At 36.3% G+C, this 24,837-nt stretch overlaps 1 protein-coding gene across 1 annotated transcript in view; it reads right to left on the bottom strand.

The window, feature by feature from the left end:
• Positions 1-374: 374 nt before the first annotated feature.
• LOC111156979 (ring finger protein 180) overlaps positions 375-24,837 on the bottom strand; it is a 162,051-nt gene continuing 137,588 nt past the window's right edge. Inside the window, 1 exon segment of the mRNA XM_022518162.1 lies at positions 375-1,302. Coding sequence (XP_022373870.1) covers positions 1,103-1,302 — 200 coding nt within the window. The 3' untranslated portion in view covers positions 375-1,102.

The following is a 24,837-nucleotide window of genomic DNA, read 5'->3' as shown; positions in this document are numbered from 1 at the left end:
GTGTAGGAATGTTGTTCATAATCAAAACACTCCTCATAGGTTACACAAAGACCATCTTAATTACTGAAATAAGCTACTTCTTTGTGCCTTAGTTTTCTCACTTGTGAAAGTGGGGTACTAGTGTTGTTTCCTATTCTGGAATAATTTAGATTTCCTTATTATTTTTTTTCAAATTAAGGGAAAAACCAATTCCAAGGCTTATAATACTGTAATAATAAAAAGAAATGCCAGGTTTTTTTTTGTATATACTCATAAGCCTATTTCCAAAAATTCCTTATTCCAGATATTAAATTACTTAATAAGAAAGAAAAAATGTAAAAGCCACTCTTTATTGCACATGTACAATATATTTAACAATCTCTGGGTTAAACAAATCACTAAAGTAGTTACATTTTGGACATGCATTGTTCTTTAAACTACTGAAAGTAAGTATTTTAATTCTTCAGGTGAGTAATCCTGTAATTTGGAAAGGATTAACACATCTCTTTCTATTGGGGGTCTTTCACATTTACTATTCTGTTCTTACAATAAATAAAAATGTTGCATTAATGCTATTATTAGGTCTGTTTAAAGAATAGCCAGCTTTTTTGATAATAGAACAGAAAATAAGTAGAGATAACTGGAAACCAAAACTGAATATACCCTGCTAGATTAATTCCCAGAAAGTATAATTTATATTTAATGCACATAATTTGCCTAAGAATAAGTGGTGATTGACTATTTTTTCAGCAAAGATACTATCTACCCAGATTATCATTTCATTTTGTATTTTTCCTACTTTTCAGTGGAGGGAAAACCTCAGTCTTTACAATTAAGTATAAAAGCAGTATTGTAAAATTAGAGCCCATAAATCCTAAACCAGGGGGAATTATGAAATTAATAGTGCATTGTTGCTAAGTGCTAGACAAACTAGCTTCTCAGTAAACTGTAGTTCATTGCATGAAAAACATTAATAAATAAGTCCATTATTCTCATACTTTCTATAAGCACCAACAATTTATATAATGCAACATTATAAAAACTTCAAAACACATTTTTAAAAAGGTTTAATTGCTATCTACATCATTTGTGATAGTTCAACTGTAGTAAGATATGAAAATTCCTAAAACGGAAAGAAAAAATAGCAAAGAAAGCAGAAAACAATGAATCCAATGACCCAGTTCACTGAATAAATATAGATGATCACCATATCCATGTCAAACCACCATCCACGGCTATCATCCTCAAAGTGCAGATAATCCATCCTGTGTGCACCATGTGGGAATTGCCTTCTTGTAACTGGAGCTGCACGTCTATGGAAACCTACAAGATGCATCAACACGTTACTGTAAAGCGCATGGAATTCAGGTATGTGCTCAGAAAGGAAGCTGTGTTACAAACACTGGGACCGTGAATAGAGCATATCTTGATGTCACTGAGTGATATATTGTATTCCTGACAGTCCCCCCCCCCAATGATAAACAATAGAGTCTCTTTTAGTTATGGGTTTTAAGGGCAGATCAGTAAAATTAGCAAAGAGTATGGGGTATGGAGTCAGGAGACCTATTCTTGTTCTGTCACTCTCTTTGGGTCTCTGACTGCTCATTTATACCATCTAATGACTTAATCACAACGGATCCTCACAAATTTTTAAATTATTTTCACAGGCGAGCAATTTCTACATTTGAACTCGATTCAGGTTGTATTGTCACAACCGCTCTTTGTAACTAGTGATCACCAACTTAACCTTTTATCTCATTTTCATTCTCTGGAGAATTTTATTGGTATTTGAATAAAATTCTATGAAGAAAATATCTCGTTTTAGCACTGAACAAACTGGACATACAAAATGGTACACCTTTGAAGAAATTTAGGTTTAATTTTTATAAATTTTAAAGCATGGGCTTACTTAAGGAGATTGGTATGTAAAAAGCCAATCTCAAAATCTCTAGCAACAACCTTGAAGAAAATGCACGGGGTATGTGAACGTAGAATGTTAGCAGTAAGTCAAGGTGCTACAGAGGTACTTCTGCAATGGACATAATTCTATTCCCAACCTGATTATGATTTCAGGCCTCTCTAGTTTTCGTATACAGAAAGTTTTTTTTCTGTTATATTCTGTCATATGGTGTTTAGATTGGCTCTAGCTGGTTTTTCATGCCCTTGTCTGCTCTTTGCTGGTGATGTCAAGAGAGACATGAAGCTCTAAAACGAAAGCACTGCTTAAGAACATAGGAGAAGAAGAAACTATAACAGGAACACAGGAATACATAAAATCACTTAAATTGAAAACAACATAGAACTTGAACCTGCCAATTGATATTTCACTATGAGATGTTAGTTTGTAAAAACCCCTCTTGCTATGGTAAAAGTCACATCAGTGGTTGAAAGGATATGAGAAATGCAACCAGTCAGTCATTTGATTGGACTCCAAGTGCCAGAAAATTATAAAACCAACCAACCAACCAGCCATCAAACAAACAAAAATACAAACAGACTAAAAATGACCTACTGTATCCTTTGGCTACTCAGGGCTCTGAAACTCAACTAGTATACTACAGAAGACAACTAGATCTGATCAGAAGTGTTTAGTAAAGGGACTAATTTTACCAGAAATTAATGCACTCAGTATTTAATAGTAGTAGGTGTGAAATTTTTTGTATGTGAGTGTGTACTTGTCAGTGCTTATGTTTTGGTACCAGAAAAACTACCAGAAAAAGCTAAAGAAAACATCATCTATATGGATAAAGGGAACATCTAGTGGAAACACCACCATGGGATCCTTCCCAGGCAGCTGGTGGCTCTTTGATCTCAGTTTTTAGCTGAATTGTTTGAGAGCTGCCTTACAGCACAGGAACACATGTGCAGGGAGGAACTTTCCTGGTGGGGGTTCCTAAATGCAGAGCATTTCAGGAAACCATAAAACCGCCACAATGGTCCTGATTTTAGCTGGTCGGGCCAAATGGCCACTTGCATTGCTATGTGTTTGTGGATTTTTTGGTCCCTATAGTGAAGGTAATCACCAGTCGGTGCCTGAAGGTGACCAAGATCAGAGGCAGCGACAAGTCCCAAGCTGATATCTTGTAGACATTAGGATCCTGGTGCCCAATTCTCAGGCCAGGGTGATCAGAGGGTGATAGGATCATTTTTTTGGACCCCAGTGGCTGTACAGTTGGGTGAGGATATCCTTGCCGATCAAAGCCTCTAGGGCTTCACCCTCACTATTACCAGCAACCCATCGCTGCACCAGCTTCCACATGGATACCCTCTCTGACAGGTTAGTGGCTATTGTTCACACAGAAGCCAGTGCCCCCAAAAGCTCACAGTTGTGTATTGCACAGGCCACTCACTGACAGTATAGACTCCTGGACTTGAGACTCCTTGGGGGTGACTGGTGTTGGACTCCAATGTGGCTGCTGCAGCCCCAACTTAGCTCTAGTGTGTAATGTGTGCACAGGTGCCACCCCCAAGGGTATAGAGGCCTTCCAAACACTCTGACACAACCTTCCTCCCACCTTATTAAGGGAGCCATTCTTCCTATGGCTTCCCTGGACAAAGCTAAAATCCCATCTGTCCTGAGACTGACCTTGCTAGTCATGTTTCAGACGTTCTAGCCCTCAATTTCAGGCAGTGAAGTAGACCCTTCCACTCTGTCTACAGCTATGGGTAGATCTATACATACAGCAATCTGGAAGAAAGACAGAGTACAGCAGGAGAGAGATGGAGGAATTTAGGACCAGATACATGTATCTACAGAAAGAGACATAAGATAGAACCTATGGAGGCAGATGCAGATGGAGATACAGGTGTATCTGTGTATATATCTAACTGGCAAATAGAATTCTTTTCTGATTTGCAGACTCTGAACATAAAGGTGTTGGAAAGTGGGCCTTAAATGAAGAAATTCAAAATCTCTCATCTCCCGGGGTAAAATGTTAATATTTTGAGGCAGAATTAAAAAAACAAGGAAATAAACTGCTGGCACCCACATTAAAAAAAAAAAAGTGGTAGTTCTTGTATGACTAAATGAAAGTATTACTGAGAAATATTACATCTCCTTGTGAAATAACTGCACTTTTTTTCGGTAATATGTACCTGCTAATTATTTAGAGCTTGAACATAAGCTTGCCCAATGGCAACATCTCTTGGTTGACCAATATATAGTTTCAGAGTCTTCTAAAAAAAAAAAATCAAATTTCAAAGGACTGATAATCTGATCGTAATCTTTGGTTTTTACTTACTAATGCCTACTTTAAGTATTTCTGTCCTTATTAGTCTTAGTGGGGACAATAGAATAAATTATGGAAAGGCTATAATTTTGGTAGCTGCTAGTAACTCTGGTGATAAAAGTTCTGTGAGGCTCAAGCTTTAAGCAGATTCTCGTTCATCCATTTTAACAATGGAAGAACACTAAACATGCTTCAGATCAAGCTGCTTATTCTGATGGCAAGGTTACACTCACTTGGGTAGTAGTATTTAAAGTCAAACTTCTTTGATCAAAGATAATTCTAGGTAACTGTTTATAGGATTAATATTTAAGAAAAGTACATAGCATCTTAATTTTTGTAATCAATGAACATGCAATAACTTTCCATTTAGTTGTGTCTTTTCCGACTACTTTCATCAATATTTTATAATTTTAATTATATTTACTTACATTATGTAGATGTAAAACATGAAATTAAAAAGGATGAGATAAAGGGGAAATGGTAAATTAGAGGGCCATATTTCAAATAGGTTTGTAATAATTCATAATGTTTTTGGCTGACTTCCTATCACATTTTATTTTGAAATTATTAATTTTTATTGCTTATAAAACGTTTACAATAGGATGATGTTTCTTCCTGTCTTTTTTGGTTGCTTTGTTAGTATTAAGTCTCTTGTGTACTTTGCACTAATATTTATCTAAAACTAGATAATATAATGTAAAATCCATTTAACTGGGCATATGCAGACTTCAACATATTTTAACAGATAGAAAACACACCAACGAAGTCCATCCTTCTGTTATTTGACTTCCAGTTTTCCTCAGCCAACATTACATACCATCATAACCTCTAAGTAAGAATGCCACTGTTAGTCTTCACTCAATATTATTAAAGCTTAACTTCTGTTTAGATAAGTAGAATATATTCTTTTATGTTCTCTTCCCACATTCCAGTGGGTTGCTTTGTACCCACCTGGGGGGGGTGTTCTTTTTTGGAGAGCATATTAAGAGAATTTCATCCCAACGGGTTTTTACGACTATCTAACCACCATTCTCTAAACTGCAGCCATTATTTTAAGAGAAAAGGGGGTCTTTCTGTTAGTATAGGAGGGAGGGGAAGTGGGAAAAGTTTTTGGCACATTCAAAGATTAGCCTAATACATAAACACAAATATTTCCAAAGTAGCTGATATTCTTTTTCCAAAGCTTCTTCACAAATAGAGGCTGGAGAATAGGTAGCACTATTATTGGAAATTATTATTATATAACAAAGTGATTTTTCTGACCTAAAGGATTATTTATAAATCTTAGATGTTTCAGATTTAAGTTTCAGTTGGTTGGGTCAAAGGAACGATGGTATTAATGGAATAGCCCTAGAAAAAAGTAGGGCTAAGAGAAGACATGGTACAAAAAGACGAAGCATTATGTATGGGTGGGGAGATCATATGTGCTGGTTTCCCCAGGACAGTCTCAGTTTACTTTTGTTGTCCTGGTAGAAGTACTAATAGAGTGCCTCTCATTCTGAAAGTGTTCTCATTAATGCTAATTTTCAGCTCTGAACACCACAAAGACTCAGGCAGTAAGTTTTTATAGGTAAGGTGGATAAGGATCATTGCTTAATATTAATTTCTTTTTCAAGAAAAAGAGAGAGAGAGGGGAGAGAGAGGGAGGGTCAGAGGGAGAGAAGATCTTAAGCAGTATCCATGCCCAGAGTGGAGCCTGATGAGGGGCTTGATCTCATGATCCGAGCTGAAATCAAGATAGCCACTTAACCCCCTGAGCCACCCAGGTACCCCTTAAATTTTTTCTAGGTGGGGAGTTAGTAAGTAGGTTTTTGTAAATATTTTGGGATTTTCAAAGCTATACATTGGATGGGATGATTGTAATTTCTCAATCAAAATCTGATGAAAGGAAAATCACCTCACAGATATTGTTACTTGGTACGTATTAGATTATGACATCAGAAGAATTGCAAGAATACTAACCAGTGATTAATTCCAGTAATCAGTAACTGATTCCCCTGTAAAATGATCACAATGAAAGGACCTAATCACTGGGCTACCATGAGGATTAGATGAATTAATACATATAAAGCACAGGCCTGGTCCATTATAAAGGTTCAGTGCATGTCAGATTTTTCTTCTTACATTATTATTACTATTGTTACTATTAATATGTGGAAGAAGCTACCTTTTCTTGCCAGAGCTTGTTCTTCATATTATGTCTATCTTTTCTGGATAAATCAATGAGTTGACCATTGATGGTTCAAACAAAATGGTTTCTAACTGTTTAAGTATGAGTTGATTTCTTCAAGGCAGTGGGTAATTTTAAGTACACTCTCAGGGTATAGACACTGAAACTATGAGATCTACTTAACATTTATAGAGGGCATATTTACGATCTGTTAGTTGCTGAGGATTTTAAGGTATTTTAGGAAACTATTAGGAAACATTATTATATATTATATATATAATATATATTAAGAAATGAAGGTATTTTAGGAAACTAGGAGTCTAGAGCAGTGTTTCTCAATCTTTTTTTTTTAAATTAAATTTAAATTTTTTTTAAAAATTAAATTTTTTTAAATTAGCACCCCCATAAGGGGAAAATAAGTTAAATTTAAATTTATGTATTCTAATCAATAAATTAACTTAAACCTACTTTCTTCCTAATGAGAGACAATAAATAGGAAAGAATAAGATTTTGTCAGGTACAGTTAAGCTTTTGAGGGCCACAAACCAAAGTATTGCCTAGGATTTTTTGGTGGCCCCCCAAACCAATCTTTGCCCCCAAAAATCCTAGGATGGCCTAGGAGACAGTATGCCTAAAACCATCATAGTGAAATATATACATATATATATAGTGATATAGGTAACTACTTTATTCCAAGAGCATTTGGATTGGAATTAATGGAGTGAAAACTTCTGCACCAGGAATTCACTTTTACATGGACTTAACCACAACCTATTACTGGTGAAAACCAATAATAGTCTGGTATTCAGACATGGCTTAAAGAGTATCTAATAATATTAGTACTTCTACCTGTGCTATTTTAAAGTAAAAAAAAAAAAAAAAAAAAAAAATCTCTCCCCCCCCCCCCCCCCCCATATATTACAGGGGAAAAAAAGCACTGTGCAGGGAAAATCATCTTCATCAAGAGATCAGAAAATTTGGATTCTTGTGCCAATATTAAACATAACCATTCGGTCAAGTCAAAATAGTGTCTCTGTATTTTGCAAGATGTTCATATGGTTTTCCTCCTTTAATCTGTTAAGGTGATGAATTCACACAGATTTTTAAAAAAATGTTGAATAATTTAAATCTATTAAAGTGACAGATTTTCCAATGTTTTATCATTCCTTCATACCTAGGACAAATTACATGTATTCATGATACTCATTTTCATATACCAATGAATTCAGCTTTATATATTTTATATGGAATTTTTATGCCTATGTTTGTAAGGAAGATTGGTGTATAATTTTCTGTTTTATGTTATTTTTGCCTGGTTTATCATTTTACTGGCTTTTTAAAATATGTTGGCAAATGGGTGACAATTCTACATGGGTCTCTGTGTGTCTATGTATCTTGTAAACAGAAGTAATGACTGCTTCTATTCTGTACTGTTTCTTGAAAGATATTCCTATAGCATACAATCTTGGCAGACAGGATGTTCCCCTTTGGGAACATACTATATTTGAAATATATAAAATAATTATAAAATAATTGAATTTTGGGGCACCTGGATGGCTCAGATGGTTGAGTATCTGACTTGATTTAGGCTCAGGTCATGATCTCAGTGTCGTGAGGTTAAGCCCCGCATTGGGCTCCGTGCTGAGCATGGAGCTTGCTGAAGACTTTTCTCTCTGCCCCCACCTCCTGCTTGCACTCTCTCTCTTAAAAAAAAAAAAAAATTAGAAAAAGAACTAAATTTTATGAGCTCAGAGCTCTCCAGGTAATACAACCCAGTGTGTGTGTGTAGGTATCATCTGGCCCTATCTGTAATGTCCTAGGAGAAAAAGGGATCAGGTATCCATCATCAATTCTGCTGTTTTGACTAATGTTGTGAGTAACAGACCATCCTTTGTTTCTGCCCCAGGAATCTTACACTTTTTGCAAACATCCATGAAAGTGGAAGACTAATTTGTTAGCTTGCTAATAGGGTAAAATCTCAGACCCTTGAGAGTTCTCAACATTTACAGTCTTGTGTCCTTTTTACTCTATGAAACAATGTGCATAAAATTACAATCCTTGATGGTTTGGTGAATCTAGCCTATAAAACCATTTGGCCCTGTTGTCTTTTCAAGTCTGGGGGTAAATTTTTAAATTCCAATTCTTTACTAGTTGTATCAGTTTCTTTATTAACCGCCAGTCTGTTAATGTTTTCTAAGGTTTTCTTAAGTTGTTTTTCCATTTTTATATATTATCCATTCAATCCAAGTTTTTAAACATATTGGACTAAAATTTGCATAATTGTGGTACATTTAGTGCTCCACGCAAATAATCTGGTCTTCTGAGTACATCGTTTATTTTGCACTTCTCTGCTGCTGAGAAGGTTAGGCATGGCCATGAGACTTGACCAATGAAAATGTCTGTTCAAACAAAATATTTTGCATTGTCTGGGTAGAGCATTTATCAGTTTGAAAGGCTGCAGCAGTCTTTTCCCTTCCTCCCTAGCAACTACCAAAATACCAGACAGACTGCTCAGTCAGCTTTGGTCATAAAGCTTAAGATGATGTGGCACAGAGGACTCAGGAGTTAAGGGAAAATTATTTCAACATCACTAGGCATTCTGATTGAGAATCACAAAATAATCTATAAAGCTATTCAAGAAAAGGATGATAATCCCTAAAGTTGAATCTGACTTTTTTTTCCCCCTCTCTTTTTTTTTCTTCATGTGTGAAAGTACTCTTGGAGAAATTTCATTGTGTGAAATTGAAGAGTAACAAAGGACTGTGGAGAAAATCTCCAAGTCAGAGTTAGGTTGAGAAAAAATACAAAGAAGAAACCACATTCTAGAATCTCAAACAGGTACTTCTGCCATTTTATAGATTCTATTTTCTAAAAATATCTCTGAAGGATTTTTCTCCTATCCTAGAAGATAAAGGCCATCACTCCCTGCCCCTCCGTATGGTTTAAGTTTACATTCACCATCAGAGACTATAAATAAGGTAGTCTCCATTATTTTGAAGACTCTTTCAGAGACATAAAGGTTGTGCACAATTATCTCATATATTTTTTCAATTTTAGCAACTTTCACAGTGCTTATACTGGATACTAAATGTGTTTGCTGAATGGATGGATGAGTGAGTGCCTGTATATAAGGAAAGACATCAGAAAATAGAATGAATAATTAGCCTGTTTTTCCAGAATGTTTCAAATCAGGCCTCCCAAATATATTTTTAGCAGGAACGGAATATTATTATGAATGTATTTGAGATGCATTTTGTAGCTCTTAAGAAAAAATATTCTTTAGAAGTTAGTTCAGAGAGCACTGAAATTAGTATTAAAAGGGAAAGAGTCGTCTGTCAAATGCCAAGCATTGGGCAAAGCCTCAGATATATCACTGAACAAGATAGACACACTGCATGCTCAGAGCTTAAACTCTGGTTTCGGAATGAACAACGATGACAGACTACTACTGATTGATTCTTATTTTACAGTCATTGCAATAAGTATCAAATTCATCAACACTTTGTAAATAAGGGAATTAGTTAAGGCTTATGGAGGTAAGGTAACTTCTACTAAGATTTGAAGCTATTTCTTTTTCTCTCATCTGGGGACCATTTGATTCCCAATTCTGCTAGTTAACAACTGTGTGATCCTGAGCAAGTTACTTCACCTTTCTTACTGAGTTTCTGGAGATAATGAATGAGGACAGTAAGATCTTTCCAGCCTTACCCATCTTACATGTAGTTAGGTGCTTTAAAAAAAGGAAGTATGCGATATCCTTCATGTGTGATGAGACAGACAAAAGGTTGAAGCACAGTATTTTACTGCTGTCTTTTTCGTATTACATAAGACATTTATAGTGCCAAGTTGATTGATCTAAGTAGGCCTTAGCAGAGGTGGAGTGATATTTTTATAGTCAAAAGTAGGTATAGAGTTACTCTGTTAATATACTTGAAAAGCTAATACAAAATGAATTTTAAATGTCATCTTTTTCTCCTGTATTTTTAGGATACCAGAGTCAAATGTATAAGTCCTATAAAATTAATTTTTTTTCTAATGAATACATTAAAGTATGTGTGGATTACATATAATTCTATAACACCTGTTTAATTTTCAGTATACAGTTGAACCATGAACAATATGGATTTGAGCTGTGCGGGGTCACTTACAAGTGGATTCTTTTTTTTTTTTAAAGATTTATTTACTTTAGAGAGAAAGAGAATGTGAGCTGGGGAGGGGCAGAGGGAGGGAACGAATCTCAAGCAGACTCCCCCCTGAGCACGGAGTCCCATGCAGGGGCTCCATCTCACCACCCTGAGATCATGACTTGAGTTGAAGAGTCGGGGGGTTAAACAACTAAGCCACCCAGGTGCCCCACAAGTGGATTTTTTCCCAATAAATACATACACAGTAATGTAAATGTATTCTCTTTTCCTTATGATTTTCTTAACATTTTTCTCTTGCTTTATAGTAAGAATACAGTATGTAATACATATACAAGTAGACTGTATATCTTATCAGCCAGGCTTCTGGTCAGCAGTTGGTTATAAGTAGCTTTGAAGGAGTCAAAATTTAAGTGTGGATTTTTAATTATGGAGGGGTATTGGCAACCTTAACATCTGTATTGTTCAAGGGTCAACTGCAGTTTATAAAGTTGTCAGGCAAAATCACAAAAAATTCTGTTTTGTTTCTGTTAACAAGGTAAAAAATGAATATCATGATTTCTTTCAAAGATATTTTTGTGGGGGCGCCTGGGTGGCTCAGTGGGTTAAGCCGCTGCCTTCGGCTCAGGTCATGATCTCAGGGTCCTGGGATCGAGTCCCGCATCAGGCTCTCTGCTCGGCGGGGAGCCTGCTTCCCTCTCTCTCTCTCTCTGCCTGCCTCTCTGTCTACTTGTGATCTCTCTCTGTCAAATAAATAAATAAAATCTTTAAAAAAAAATATTTTTGTGGCAAAAATATATAACACAAAATCTGCCATTTTAACAATTTTTTGGTGTACAACTCAATAGCATTAATTACATTTACAAAGTTGTACAACCATTATCACAAAGACAACCTTTGTCGCCATTAAGGAGTAATTTCCCATTCTCCTCAGTCTCTGGTAACCTCTAATCAATGAATTTGTCTATTCCGGGTATCGCATAGGAGTCAGATTATAAAATATTCATCCTTTGGGGTCTGGTTATTTCACCCAGTGTAACATTTTCAAGGTTCACTGATACTGTAAGCAGGATTCATAAATTCATTTCTTTTCATGGCTAAATAATATCCCATTGTATGTACATACCACATTTCTGTTTATCCATTGATTTGTTTATGGCTACCTGGATTGCTTCCATTTGTTGTCTATGATGAATAATGCTGCAGTAAACATTGGGATACAAGTATCTCTTCGAGTCCCTGTTTTCAGTTCTTTGGGGTATATATCCAGGAGAAGATCTGTTAAGTCATGGTAATTCTATATTTAGCTTTTTGAGGAAACTCCAAAATATTTTTGCAGTGGGATGCATCATTTTACTTCACTACCAGCAATCTTTGAGGATTCCTATTTCTCCACATTCTTGTAAATACTTGTTTTCTGTTAAAAATTTTTGTTAGAGCTGTTCTAGTAGGTGTGATCTCATTGTGGTTTTCATTCCCTTAATGACTAATGATGTTGAGCCTTTTAAAATATCCTTATTGGGGGCGCCTGGGTGGCTCAGTGGGTTAAAGCCTCTGCCTTCGGCTCAGGTCATGATCCCAGGGTACTGGGATCGAGCCCCGCATCGGGCTCTCTGCTCTGCAGGGAGCCTGCTTCCTCCTCTCTCTCTGCCTGCCTCTCTGCCTACTTGTGATTTCTCTCAAATAAATAAAATCTTAAAAAAAAAAAAAGAATTTAAAATATCCTTATTGGTTATTTGTATATCTTTGGAGAAATGTCTATTCAAGTCTGTTGCTCATTTTTTAATTGGGTTGTCTTACTGAGTTCTTTATATATATTCTGGGTATTAAGCCCTTATGAAATATGATTTGTAAATGTTTTCTCGTATGGAGGCTGCATTTAATGAAGTTCAGTTTTTTAATTTTAGTGTTCATGTTTTTGATATCATGCCCAAGAATCCAGTGGTCATGAAGACTTGCCCCTGTATTTTCTTCAAAAGAGTTTTACGGTTTTCTGTTAGAATGGCTAAAATTAACACAGCAAACAACAGGTGTTGGCAAGGATGCAGAGAAGGGGCAACCTCTTGTACTGTTGGTGGGAATGCAAACTGGGGCAGCCACTCTGGAGAACAGTATGGAGGTTCCTCAAAAAATTAAAAATAGAACTACCTGTAATCCAGCAATTTCACTAATACGTATTTACCCAAAGGATACAAAAATACTGATTCGAAGGGGCATATGCACCCCATTTTTTATAGCAGCAATGTCCACAACAGCCAAACTATAGAGAGTCCAGATGCCTATCAACAGATGAATGGATAAAGAAGATGTGGCATGCATACAACACACACACACACAAATAGAATATTACTTAGCCATCACAAAGAATGAATGCTTGCCATTTGCAATGATGTGGATGGGGCTAGAGTGTATTATGCTAAGTGAAATATATCAGTCAGAGAAAGACAAATACCATATGATCTCACCCATATATGGAATCTAAGAAAAAAAGAGATCAACATAAAGAGGAAAACAAAGGAGAGAGGGAAACCCTAAGAGACTCTTGAGGATACAGAACAAACTGAGGGCTGATGGAGGGAAGAGAGTGGGAGAACGGGCTAGATGAGTGATGGATATTAAAGAGAGCACTTGTGATGAGCACTGGATATTGTATGTCAGTGAGGAATCACTGAAATCTATTCCTAAAACCAACATTGCACTGTATGTTAAGTAAGTGCAATTTAAATTAAGAATAATGAACTAGTAACCTTATTATTTTCTGTTCTGTGTGAACTCTTAGGACATACCACATAAGCAATGTAGAATAAAATATAAATGACTAGAAACTTCGAGTTTCTAGAAACATGTAATCAGTCCTTTTAAGTTCTGCTTGGTATGTTTTGAGAAATTATCCTTAAGTCTTTCATTTTCCCAGATTAGAGAAAGCAACGAAAGAAAAAGCAGTTTCTGTGCCATTATTACTGTATTCGCTCTTTTCAATTTTAAGAAAAAGGAAATTTAAATGTAATAATGAAAAAAAAATGGGATAGAAATTAAATGGTGTTAGATTATATTATCATATTCTACTATAACATCTATGTATATAGCCTTGCATTATATCTAGTGTAGCTATAAAATATTTCAGCTATTTCAATACTGGTACAATTGTGATGTTTTTCTGTTTTAAGTATCTCAGGATGTTTTGGTTAACTCTAACACAAGCCTAATTAAGGAAAGGTAAAAATTTGAAGTTTTATCTGTTCAGGCATTTGAAAGTTTTCAGTGCCAAATTATAAATCTGGAAACATGAAAATATCTTCATATTATCCTATTAACTTTAGTGAGCTAATACTCTAATGCTATTAAAATTTGTAGGTATACATCTCATTTAATATTAATCTATTTTAAGCCATAATAAGTAAGTCCTTCTACTTCATGTGCACTGCAAAAATAAAAGACGCAGCTACAGCTATGGTATAGTTAATCATAGTCTTTCTGCCAGTTGACAAGAAGGATCTGGAACTTCTAAACATATCTTCAGATTATTAGCATACTCTTCATGTCCCCAAAGGAAACAAGCTGGGACTTTCTTAGACACTTACTACTTTTTAATTCTTTTTAGAATTTATCTCTTGAGATTACCTTGATAGCCAATTCAATCCAATTTCCTCTTTTAACATATATTTTTTAACATATATGTATTTACAGATGAACAGACAAATACTTAGTGCCTTGGATACAATACCACTTTATGGTCTCCCCAAATGTCCTGGCATTTTGCTCAGAGAAGTGTTCACAGCATATTGGCTAAACTTTAGTTTGTGCAATTACTTGTAGATTTCATAAATTTGCACTGTAGTTTCAGTTGTTTGTATTTGCTATCCAAAACAAATGGACAACTGTCACACACTATTAAACTATCACTACACTAAGCCAGGGTTAATTTCATTTTAGTGTAAAACAAACACCATCTCCTTTATTTATAGCGTTGCATTCCATCTAATTAATCTGCTCTTCATAATATTATGAATATGTTACTGCCTGGAAGTCAGAGAATTAAATAAAAGGGTTTTTTAAGGTCTTTCCATTCTGAGTCCACAGTTCTGTATTGCTGTATAACTACAAGTCCTAGCAGCTTCTAGAGTGATGTACCTCACCTTTGGTACTTTGGCTGCACATTGGAATCTCTGGAGGAGCTCTAAATACTGACATCTGGGATCCATCTCCAGAGATTCTGATTTAATTGGTCTGGGATATGGCTAGGGCACCAGGATTCATTCATGGTCACAGTGTGAAATAACAAATTAATACCCAGAAACTGTTTTGCTTCAAAAAACAAAATAAAACCTTAGCTCTTTCCTTCCTTAATACAGAAAAAAAAATTATTTTCCATCTGTTAAAGTCAGTTGAGGACCTGGAAATTTTCCGAGATGAGAAGTTCTGTTTCATAATAATTGTCTTATTTTGTAGTTGCTCTATTTTAGGAAGGCTAATTCCTGAAATTCTGGATTAAGATTATGAATGCTGATGATTATCTCTCTTGGAAGTTCTTTATCTTTTTATTAGTGTGATCAAGCTAACTGCTCACCTGAGTGGAGTGAAAAGAGTATGAGTAGTTTACATTTTACTTGCTATGAGGGATACATGATGCAAACCAAATTCCTTAGAAGCTGGTTATGTCATTTTGAAAAAAATGGTTTTTACTATGCAAGTTTAATAATACTCTAAAAAAAGAAAAAAAAACCCAAATTCCTTCCATAACGTCACAATTTTTGTTAGTCTAAAATATTTTTTAAGATTTATATATACTTAACTTACTAACAATTGGAAGGCTTCTGGTCAGTAAATATGAGTAATGTTCGATTGTATAACTATCTTATGTGAGGAAATGCAAACTATAACTTGTTCTACTTTGTATCTGTCATGACAGGTGGTATGAGTGTTTTTGGTTGGACATGTCCCTATTTTAAAGAGAAATTCTAGTTTTCAAATCATTTGTATCTGAGCACTGAGCATCATTTCATTAAGAAACTGTTGGATTATAGATTCCATCTCTTCACCTATAATTAATACATTTTATTTAATGAGCACTTCCTTGTTACTTTATTTTTCTCTTAGATGAATGTTGAGGTTATTATGGTGCTTTCTAATAAAGTTATGGATGGAGGCATGAGTATATAAAGATATAAGAGGCATGAAACACTCTTGTGGATAGTTATCTTTTCATTGGAGAGATTGTCCTAAGGGTGAAGCAGCCACACCTGTAAATATAAACCCTATTTATCATGAAAAGAAATAAGATTTGGAGTGATTACATGTGTTCACTTATGCTGTGCATTGCATAACTCCAGAGAGCACCTTTCAAAAACATGACAATTTTAAAGGTCCTTTCAGGACTACAATGTGGCAGTCCTGACTTCAAAGCTCTGACTGCTTTTAGAAGAGTCTAGGAGGTAAACTCAGGTAGATAATTCTCTATGATGAGGTAGCCTAGAATAAGCTAAGGAAGAGTAAGCTATACTGTGTAAAATATATTATCTAGATTCTGGTGAATGCAAGGCACCCATTATACTTGAGTTCAGGAAGTAGAAGTGGGAGGCATGTCAATTCAAGGCAATGGCTGTGAACCCAGAGACCTGAGCCACTGATAATATAGGGCTCAGTGACTGTTAATTCCCAGTGTCCTTTTTGTTGTTTTTAACAGCTTCCATTTTCTATTGACATTATCCACTCTTTTACCTATGTTGCCCATCTTTTTCTCTTTTCATTAGTATTTGTTTAAATAGCTATTTTAATATCCTAGTCTTATAACTCCAACATCTAGATCACTGGGGATCTACTCCTATTTTTTGCTTCCTCTTGATTATTGGTCACATTTTCCTAACCTTTGCTTGTCTCATAATTCTTTATTATATGAATGATTCATGCAAATAGAAGTAGATATTATTTCCTCCCAAGAGAGGGCTGACTCTTTTGTCAGACAGATAGGGTGAGCGCCTGATCACCTGAACCTGATAATAAGCTGGGGTAGAGGTAAAGTAAGGCTGCAGATTTCACTACACTCAGTCTACTGCACTCTACAGCCTATCCTATGTTTTTTTGCAGTCCTTTAATGGGACTTTATCTCTGTAGCCCTATGGAGTTCACTATGGGACCACAGGAGATTTGTACTCTGTTTTTCAGGTCTTGACTCCTCCTTGAGCACTGTCCTTTGGGTTTTTAGTTAAGAGTTTAGTAGGTCTCTATCTCCTCTAATCTGAAAGGTCTGCTTTTCAGAGGTTGTAAATGGAAGTCTATCCTTTCATCCTATAAGGTTTAAAATAGAGGAAATGTCAGACTTTTGCAGAAGGTGGTGGAGTAGGAGGATCCTAAGCTTACTTCATCCCACAAATACAACTCGATAACACTGACATCAGTGCAAATAACTCAGAAAAAAACCTGAAGACTGGCAGAACAGGCTGTCCACAGGTAAATGTAGAGAAGAGGCACATCAAAGAAGGTAGGAAGGGTGGAGATATGGTGGAAAGCTGAACAGACCCATGGGGCTGTCTGTGGGAGGGGAGGATGCTGCAGGCTTAGAGAGTGGAGAGAAACAGACCCTCACACCAGACACCCCATATACGGGGAAACTGCATAGGGAGAACGAATCCCTTAACATTTGGCTTTGAAAACCAGAGGGGCATAATTTCTTGCATTTTTATAATCAGTAGGGCTTAATACCTGGGACTTCAAAAATCAGTGGGCTCGGCTCTCAGAAACCTGGGAGGACTCAAGGAAAATGAGTCCCCACCCTTAAAGAGACAGCAAAACAAACAGCCCCACTGAGATTTGGCATAGAAGCAGGAGTTTGGAAAACACATGGGGTGTATGAGAAGGGCGTTTGTTTACTAAACTCAGAGTAGTCTGTGCTGGAGGGGCAGGGATCTTTGGGAGACTTCTCTAAGAACAAAAGACCTGGTGGGTGCTGTTTCCCTCCCCCAGCCTAGATACACGGACACCTGCGGGAACTAGCACAGTGACAACATTCTCCACCTACCTTACTAATAGAGTGGCCTGCCCTTGTGCATGTCTGCAGATCCACTCCCTCCAATGCAGCTGGCTTCAGCAGAATGTCTGGGCAGCTGCAGGTCCCCTCCCAAGCAGACCTTGCTGGCACTGTATGCCCTGCCCCGCAACTCTCCTGCAGACTTGCCCTCTCCATCTTACCAGAGGAGTTTGCTAAAGCAAATTCAAATCCCCTCCCATAGCAGACATGCACAAACCTCACTAACACCACAGGCCCTGTCTCTTTGTCCTCTTGTGGACTTGCCAGACTCTCATACTCACTTGGCCAGAACCCATCCAAAGCAATGCTACAAACCTGGCAGTATGCAAGCAGAACTGACAGAAGCCAGCACCACTCCAAAGTGACTCTTTTCCTGGGGAGTAGGGGAGACAACCACACACACTAATTTGACTATGGCCCCAGGAGGGGGTTGGGGGCAGACATCTGGTCAGACTGCAGGTCTCACCAACCAATGGAAGCTTCTTAGGGGACAACACAGGGAAAGTGCTCTGCAGTTGGGTGCTACCATATCTCCGGCAAACATGTGTTCTGACTCAAGCCTAGTGTGGCTCCAGATTAGCCCACTAACAACACAGGGACCAAATGCTCCCCCAAACAGGCAGAGAGAACCAGACTGAAGATAAAGGCAGCTCAGCCACAACACTAGGACAGAGCAGACACCTCTCATGTGCCAGGTTCTGGTGAACAGGGGACATGGTACTGCAGGGCACTAAATGACCTCTTCTTCATAAGACTACTACTTTCAAGAGCAAGAGATGTAGCTGACTTTCTTAAAAACAAACACAGATAATTAGACAAAATAAGAAGACAAATATGTGTGAAATGAACCATAGCAATAAAGCTAAATAAAAGAGATAAGTAATACACCTGATAGAGAATTTAAAGTAATGGTGAGAATGTCTGTAAGACCCTAAGCAAAGAGAAAACAATAAAGAACAAATCAGAGATGAAGAACTCAATAACTGAAATTAGAGGAAGCAGAAGAATGGCTAAATGACCTAGAGAACAGAGTAAAGGAAAGAAACCAAGCTGAACAGGAGACAGAAAAAATATGGGGAACTCAGTGACACCATCAAGCTTAATAATATTCACATTATAGAGATCCCACAATGAGAAGTGAGAGAAAAGGGGGCAGAAAATTTATCTGAAGAAATAATAGCTAAAAGTTTGAGTCTAGAGAAACAGAAATCCAGTTCCAGGAGGAACAGAGAGCCCCCAACAAAAATCAACCCACGTAGTTCCACACTAAGACACACAGTAATTAAAACAGCAACAAGTTCTTAAAAGTGACAAGAGAAAATTTAAAAAATTACATACATGGGAAAGCCCATAAAACACACAGTGATTTTTCAGCAGAAACTCTGCAAGGCAGAAGGGACTGACATGATAAATCCAAAATTCTGAAAGAAAACCTGCAACCGAGAATACTCCAGCAAAGCTATGATTCAGCATAGAAAGAGAGATAGAGTTTCCCAAACAAAAGTTAAAGGAATTCATCGCCACTAAATCTGCTCTATCAGAATTGTTAAATGGGACTCTCTGAGCAGAAAGGAAAGACCATAAAAGTAGGAGTAAGAAGAGCAGGAAGGAGAAAAACAGTAAAATTAAGTCTATTTTTAAAAGTTCATGGAGCCACAAAATGAAAAGATGTAAAGTATGACACCATATACCTAGAATGTTGGAGAGAAGTAAAAGAATGAGTTCAAACTTAAGCGACCATCAACTTAATACAGACTTTTAATAAGATATTACATACAAACTTAATGGTAACCATAAAAGAAAAATAGATATGCAAATAATGAAGAAAAAGAAATCCAGGTACATCACTAAATAAAGCTAGCAGAGAATGAGGGAAAAGACATATATATGGAGACAAATAAAATGAAAACACAATGGTCCAAAAAGTCTTTGGATTCAGCAAAAGCTGTCCTAAGAGGGAAGTCTATAGCAATACAGGCCTATCGCAAAAATAGTACAAAGGTTAAAAACCACATTATCATTTTAAGAGATATTAAAAAGGCATTTGACAAATTAGAACATCCATTCATGATAGAAACCATAACAAAGTGGATTTAGAGGGAACATACGTCAACATAATAAAGACCTTGTATGAAAAACCCAAAGGTAACATCATACTCAATGGTAAAATACTAAGAGCTTTTCCCCTGTGATCAGCAACAAGACAAGGATTTCCACTCACTTCTATTTAACATAGTACTGGGAATGGGAAAAAGTCTCTTCAACAAATGGTGTTGAGGAAAATGAACAGCTCTATCCAAAAGAACAAAATTGGATACCTATACCATACACAAAAAATTCAAAATGGATTAAAGACCTAAATGTGAGATCAAACCATTAAAATGCTAGAAAAGAGCACAGGCAGTAATTTCTCACATAGGCCATAGCAATGTTTTTCTGGATATGTCTCCTGAGGCAAGGGAAACAAAAGCAAAAGTAAACTACTGGGACTACATTGAAATAAAAAACTTCTGCACAGCAAAGGAAACTGTTAACTAAAAGATAACCTATTGAATGGGAGAAGCTATTGGCAAATGACTTATCTGATAAAGGGTTAGTATCCAAAATACATCAAGAACTGATAAAACTCAACACCCTGAAAACAAAAATCCAATTAAAAAGGGGACAGAAAACATGAATAGACATTTCTCCACAGAAGATACACAGCTGGCTAACAGACACATGCAAAGATGCTCAACATCACTCACCATTAGAGAAATGCAAATCAAAACCACAATAAGATATACCTTACACTGTCAGAATGGCTACAATAACCAACAAGGAAATAGCAACGGTTGGCAAGGATGCACAGAAAAAAGAACACTTGTGCACTACTGGTGGGAATAGAAATTGGTACAGCTACTGTGGCAAACAATATGGAGGTTCCTTCAAAAACCGTAAGCAGCATTACATTTTGACCCAGAAATTCCACTACCAGGTATTTACCTAAAGGATATGAAAACACTAATTTGAAAAACTATATGGACCCCTGTTTATTGCAGAATTATTTACAATAGCTAAATTATGGAAGCAGCCCAAGTGTCCATTGATAGATGCCTGGATAAGAAGATATGGTGTATGTGTGTGTGTGTGTGTGTAATGGGATATTACTCAGCCATAAAAAGGAATGAAATCTTGACATTTACAACAAAGTGGATGGAGCTAGAGAATATAAATCTAAGTGAAATAAGACAAAGAGAAATACCATATGATTTCACTCATACATGGAATTTAAAAAACAACAGAAATGAACAAAGGAAAAAGAGACAAACTAAAAAACAGACTTGTTACTATAGGGAACAAACTGACAGTTACCAGAGAGAAGGTGGGAGAGGGGTGGATCAAGAGTACATGTACCATGGCACTGAGTGTTATATAGTATTGTACAATTACTGTATTATATACCTGAAATGAACACTGTGTGTTAACTATACTGAAATTAAAGTTAAAATAAGGGAAATTTCTTAAGGAGAATTCTTACTATATATTTGTTGTAGGCCTCTTTCTATATTATGACTTGATAGTTAAACTCAGTAAGACTGCAGGAAATTCCTTTTTTGGCACCAACTACTTAATCTCTAGTTTTGCCACAGCTCTTAGCAGATGTCTTAGAGGGGAAATTTGCCATGTTTGGATTACTCTTCCAATCTGACATGCCAGTCCATATGGTTATTGAAACCTCTGCTCATTTCTCGTACTCCGACTTCTCTCCCTATGGCAAGAATGATCCTGAGATAATTCCCAGCCTTAGAAAATACTCCCAAAGAAGCACATAGCTGGCAATATTAGCTTTCCTCGGGGACTTTCCCCACAATGGAATTTTAATTCAGTTTACATTTTAAAATTTCCATATCTCCTTATTACTATGATTTTTGTAATTTATTATTTCCTCCTAAGACAGGGGCATTGATACTGATTCTTCCCATCATTTATTATATTTTACTATATCTTATATATCCTAGAGGAAGAACTCTCCACTGTTACTCCCAGAAATAGTAGCTTGACATGTGCTTATTCCTGCTGTTTTTCAGCGTTCTTTGGCTATTTTCTCATTGTTGTGGTCTGAATCAGGCCCCATGTACCCCTCTAATCTGGTTCCCTCATCCAGCACATCCATTTTTTGTTTTTTGTTTTTGTTTTTTTGCTGATGAGCAAATGAGATTGCTGGACCAAGAAAGAACAGCCCTGCATCCCATTTTATCGCTGTATCTCAAATATGTAATAAGTCTACAACACAGTGGAGGTCTACTAAAATTGTTCATATTTTCTGATCATTTGGGATAAAAGGTGTAATATAACAAAAACAATAGTCTGCAACCACTGCACAGATCCAGAATCCTCGTCAGAGAACCTTTATGCTCCCTGTTTACCTGTCATTACTCATAAGAGTATGCCACACACCTTGATCATAGAATAGGTTAAAATGATTACTAGGTGTCTCAGTGGTGGATTAAGTTTTCCATTTCTTCTCTTAAGGTCCATCTCCTTAATCTTCATTTTTCATTCCAAAATTGACCACAGTTTTCCAGGATGATTCATAATCAATACATGTATTGCCCACTGCACGAACATAGTGGTCAGACATTAGAACAAATTAACACTGCTGAAATACTTTTTTTAAAAAAATTAAATAACACCATTTACTAGACATTGACAGTCCAGTTTGAGTTTGGCTGTGCTGAGTTTCTTTATTCTTTCAAAATATTCAATGTCCATCCAGTACCAGAGTTATCTTACATTTTTCAGCAAGTTTAACTGTGTCATCTATTGTACAGAGTAGTTAGGGAATGCACTGGTATTAGGGAAAGCAATTAAAATCATCAGCTCAGGGCCAATGTCAGATGCAGCCACTCTCTCTCACCCTAAGAATTTGTCTCCAGTGCTAATTTCAGATGCCAATGGTCAGTGGGTGGGTTTTAAATATATGTGCATACGTATACATTTATGCTTCATATCCAAGTGTCTGGAAATGTATTTTCGGCCAACATCCAACTTCATATGGAATTAATAAAGCAACTTCTATATATGCAAAATAATAAAGGGGATGAGTTTGTGTGAGTCTGTAAGTGTGTATGTGAGAGACAGAGTGGGAGAGAATGAAAGTGCTGGTAGTTTTTAAGAGCTTTGGAATGGTGATGTTTGCAAAAATGTACAATTTGTATTAGAATTCATCTGGATCATAAACTTAAGAAAAGGCGTTCTAATTTTGAGTCCAATGCCTAACGGAACTATTCTGCCTTAGATAGCATGGATTCAGTGACCCAACACCAGATTAACATGGGGTCACATGAATGGGATGGACATATTCTAAATTAATGTGAGCTAGCACTTTAAACCTCTTGTCAGGTACTAGTTGCAGCTATGACTCTGTCAATCTTAGTTCTTTTCCCTTAAGTAACTGCTATTTCTAGACATTTCATCCTCAATTTATTAGTATCCAATTTCCAATTGACATGGTTCCCAGCCCTGTTACTATCTCTGAAACAGGACCTAGATACCAGATTCTATAAGGAACGGTTGAAGGAATGTGAATATTTCATGTGTGGAATGAAGACTTGCAAAGAACATCAAATGTGTCTTTGTATATTCTAAGAAAAATCTCTGTATAATCTAGGAAGATAAAGACATACCAATAAAAGAAAACTGTGAGAAGGCAGATTTTATTCAACAGAGATTTGTCTGATAGAATTGTTAAAATGTACAAACTTCCTTTTTTAGGTAGTGAACTCCCTAACATTGCATGTGATAAGCAGAGTATAGAAGTCCTTCTCTGAGTGGGATCATTGAGGCTGTTCGTGTACTTGTTGGAGCAGTTACATTATGTATCCTCTCTAGCTCCTTATAATCTATACCCTATATTTTAGTGGGAACGCATCTAACTACTTGTTTTTAAAGTAGTTTATGATACTCTCAGGCTTTGATACTTGGTTGGCTTCTGAAAAAATATTTTAAACTCCTAAGTAAATCCTACAGCAAAAATAAAGTCTGATTTCTGCCACTGGAAAATAAATAGAAAGGAAAAGGTACTATGGAATTTGTAAGCCCTTTCAAAAAATTATCTTGTGAATAAAATTGCTCCAGTTTCAGAGGAAATGTAAAGGTTAATGCACTCTCTGCTAAGAGGCACCATGAAGTTTGTAGCATATTTGAAAATTTCTCTGACTTACTTCCAGCTCTGTGAGAAGGCAAATTTCTGGTTTATATTCAGACTCCTGCTGTTTGAGCATGTATTGTTTTGTTTTCTATTAGAGATAAGCATTCTTTTCCATGTGGATATTCCTTCATTTATATTGAGCATGTATAAACTTGCAGAATTATTCTAACACCTTCAGATAATACTATGTCCAAATAAAACAATTCCCCAGGCTTTCACAAGAAATGAATGAATTTGTCATAAATAGTTCTCAGATGCCTGAAAATCAGCTCCATGCTTTTTATTACTGTCAGAAAAATTAAGACATGGAGTTTTAAATCATGACCTTTTTTTTTTTTAAATTTCCTTGACTTGAGAGTATAGTCAGAAAAAAATTCAACATGGAACTTTTTTTTTTCCTGCAAAAGATCTTGGTAAAACTTCTTAGCTAGTTAGCTTCACATGCATAATTATGTAAAAGTGTTTTCTTCAAGAACCAACCAACATGACATGAGTGGAAATCATGTCAACTGGATACTGATAAACTGAGGATACAATGCCTGGAAATGGTGGACACTTCAGGTAAGAGAACAAAGACTGACAGAGTCATCAGTGCAAATAGTACCTGATAACAAATTAGCTCATGTTTATCTAGAATATTTCCATCCCTTTCCACATCACCCATTTTATGTATAAAATATGAATTTATAAGAAGAAAAGCATTTAAAACATGTCAGCTTTGATCTGTCCACAGAAGCTTGGCAGCCAGAAGAGAGTGGAATGATACATTCAATGTGTTGAATGGTAAAAATATGCAGTCAAGAATACTTTATCCAGCAAGGCTGTTATTCAGAAAAGGAGAGAAAAAGAGTTTCCCAGACAAACAGAAACTGAAGAAATTCATGACCACTAAACCACCCCTGCAAGATATAATGAAGGGGACTCTTTGGGGGGAAATAAGACCAAAAGCAACCAAGACTAGAAGAAGGAGCATCACAAGAACACCAACTTTGCAGGGAACACAATAGTACTAAATTCATATCTATCAATCACTCTGAATGTAAATGGACTAATTGTTCCAATCAAAAGACAAAGGTTATCAGAATTGATTTAAAAAAAAT

The sequence above is a fragment of the Enhydra lutris genome, unplaced genomic scaffold (genome assembly GCF_002288905.1).
Source record: "Enhydra lutris kenyoni isolate GAN:26980312 unplaced genomic scaffold, ASM228890v2 scaffoldscaffold50, whole genome shotgun sequence".
In the NCBI taxonomy this organism is placed as follows: domain Eukaryota; kingdom Metazoa; phylum Chordata; class Mammalia; order Carnivora; family Mustelidae; genus Enhydra; species Enhydra lutris.
Note: the sequence above shows the minus strand (reverse complement) of the source record. Positions and strands in the feature narration are given on the sequence as shown.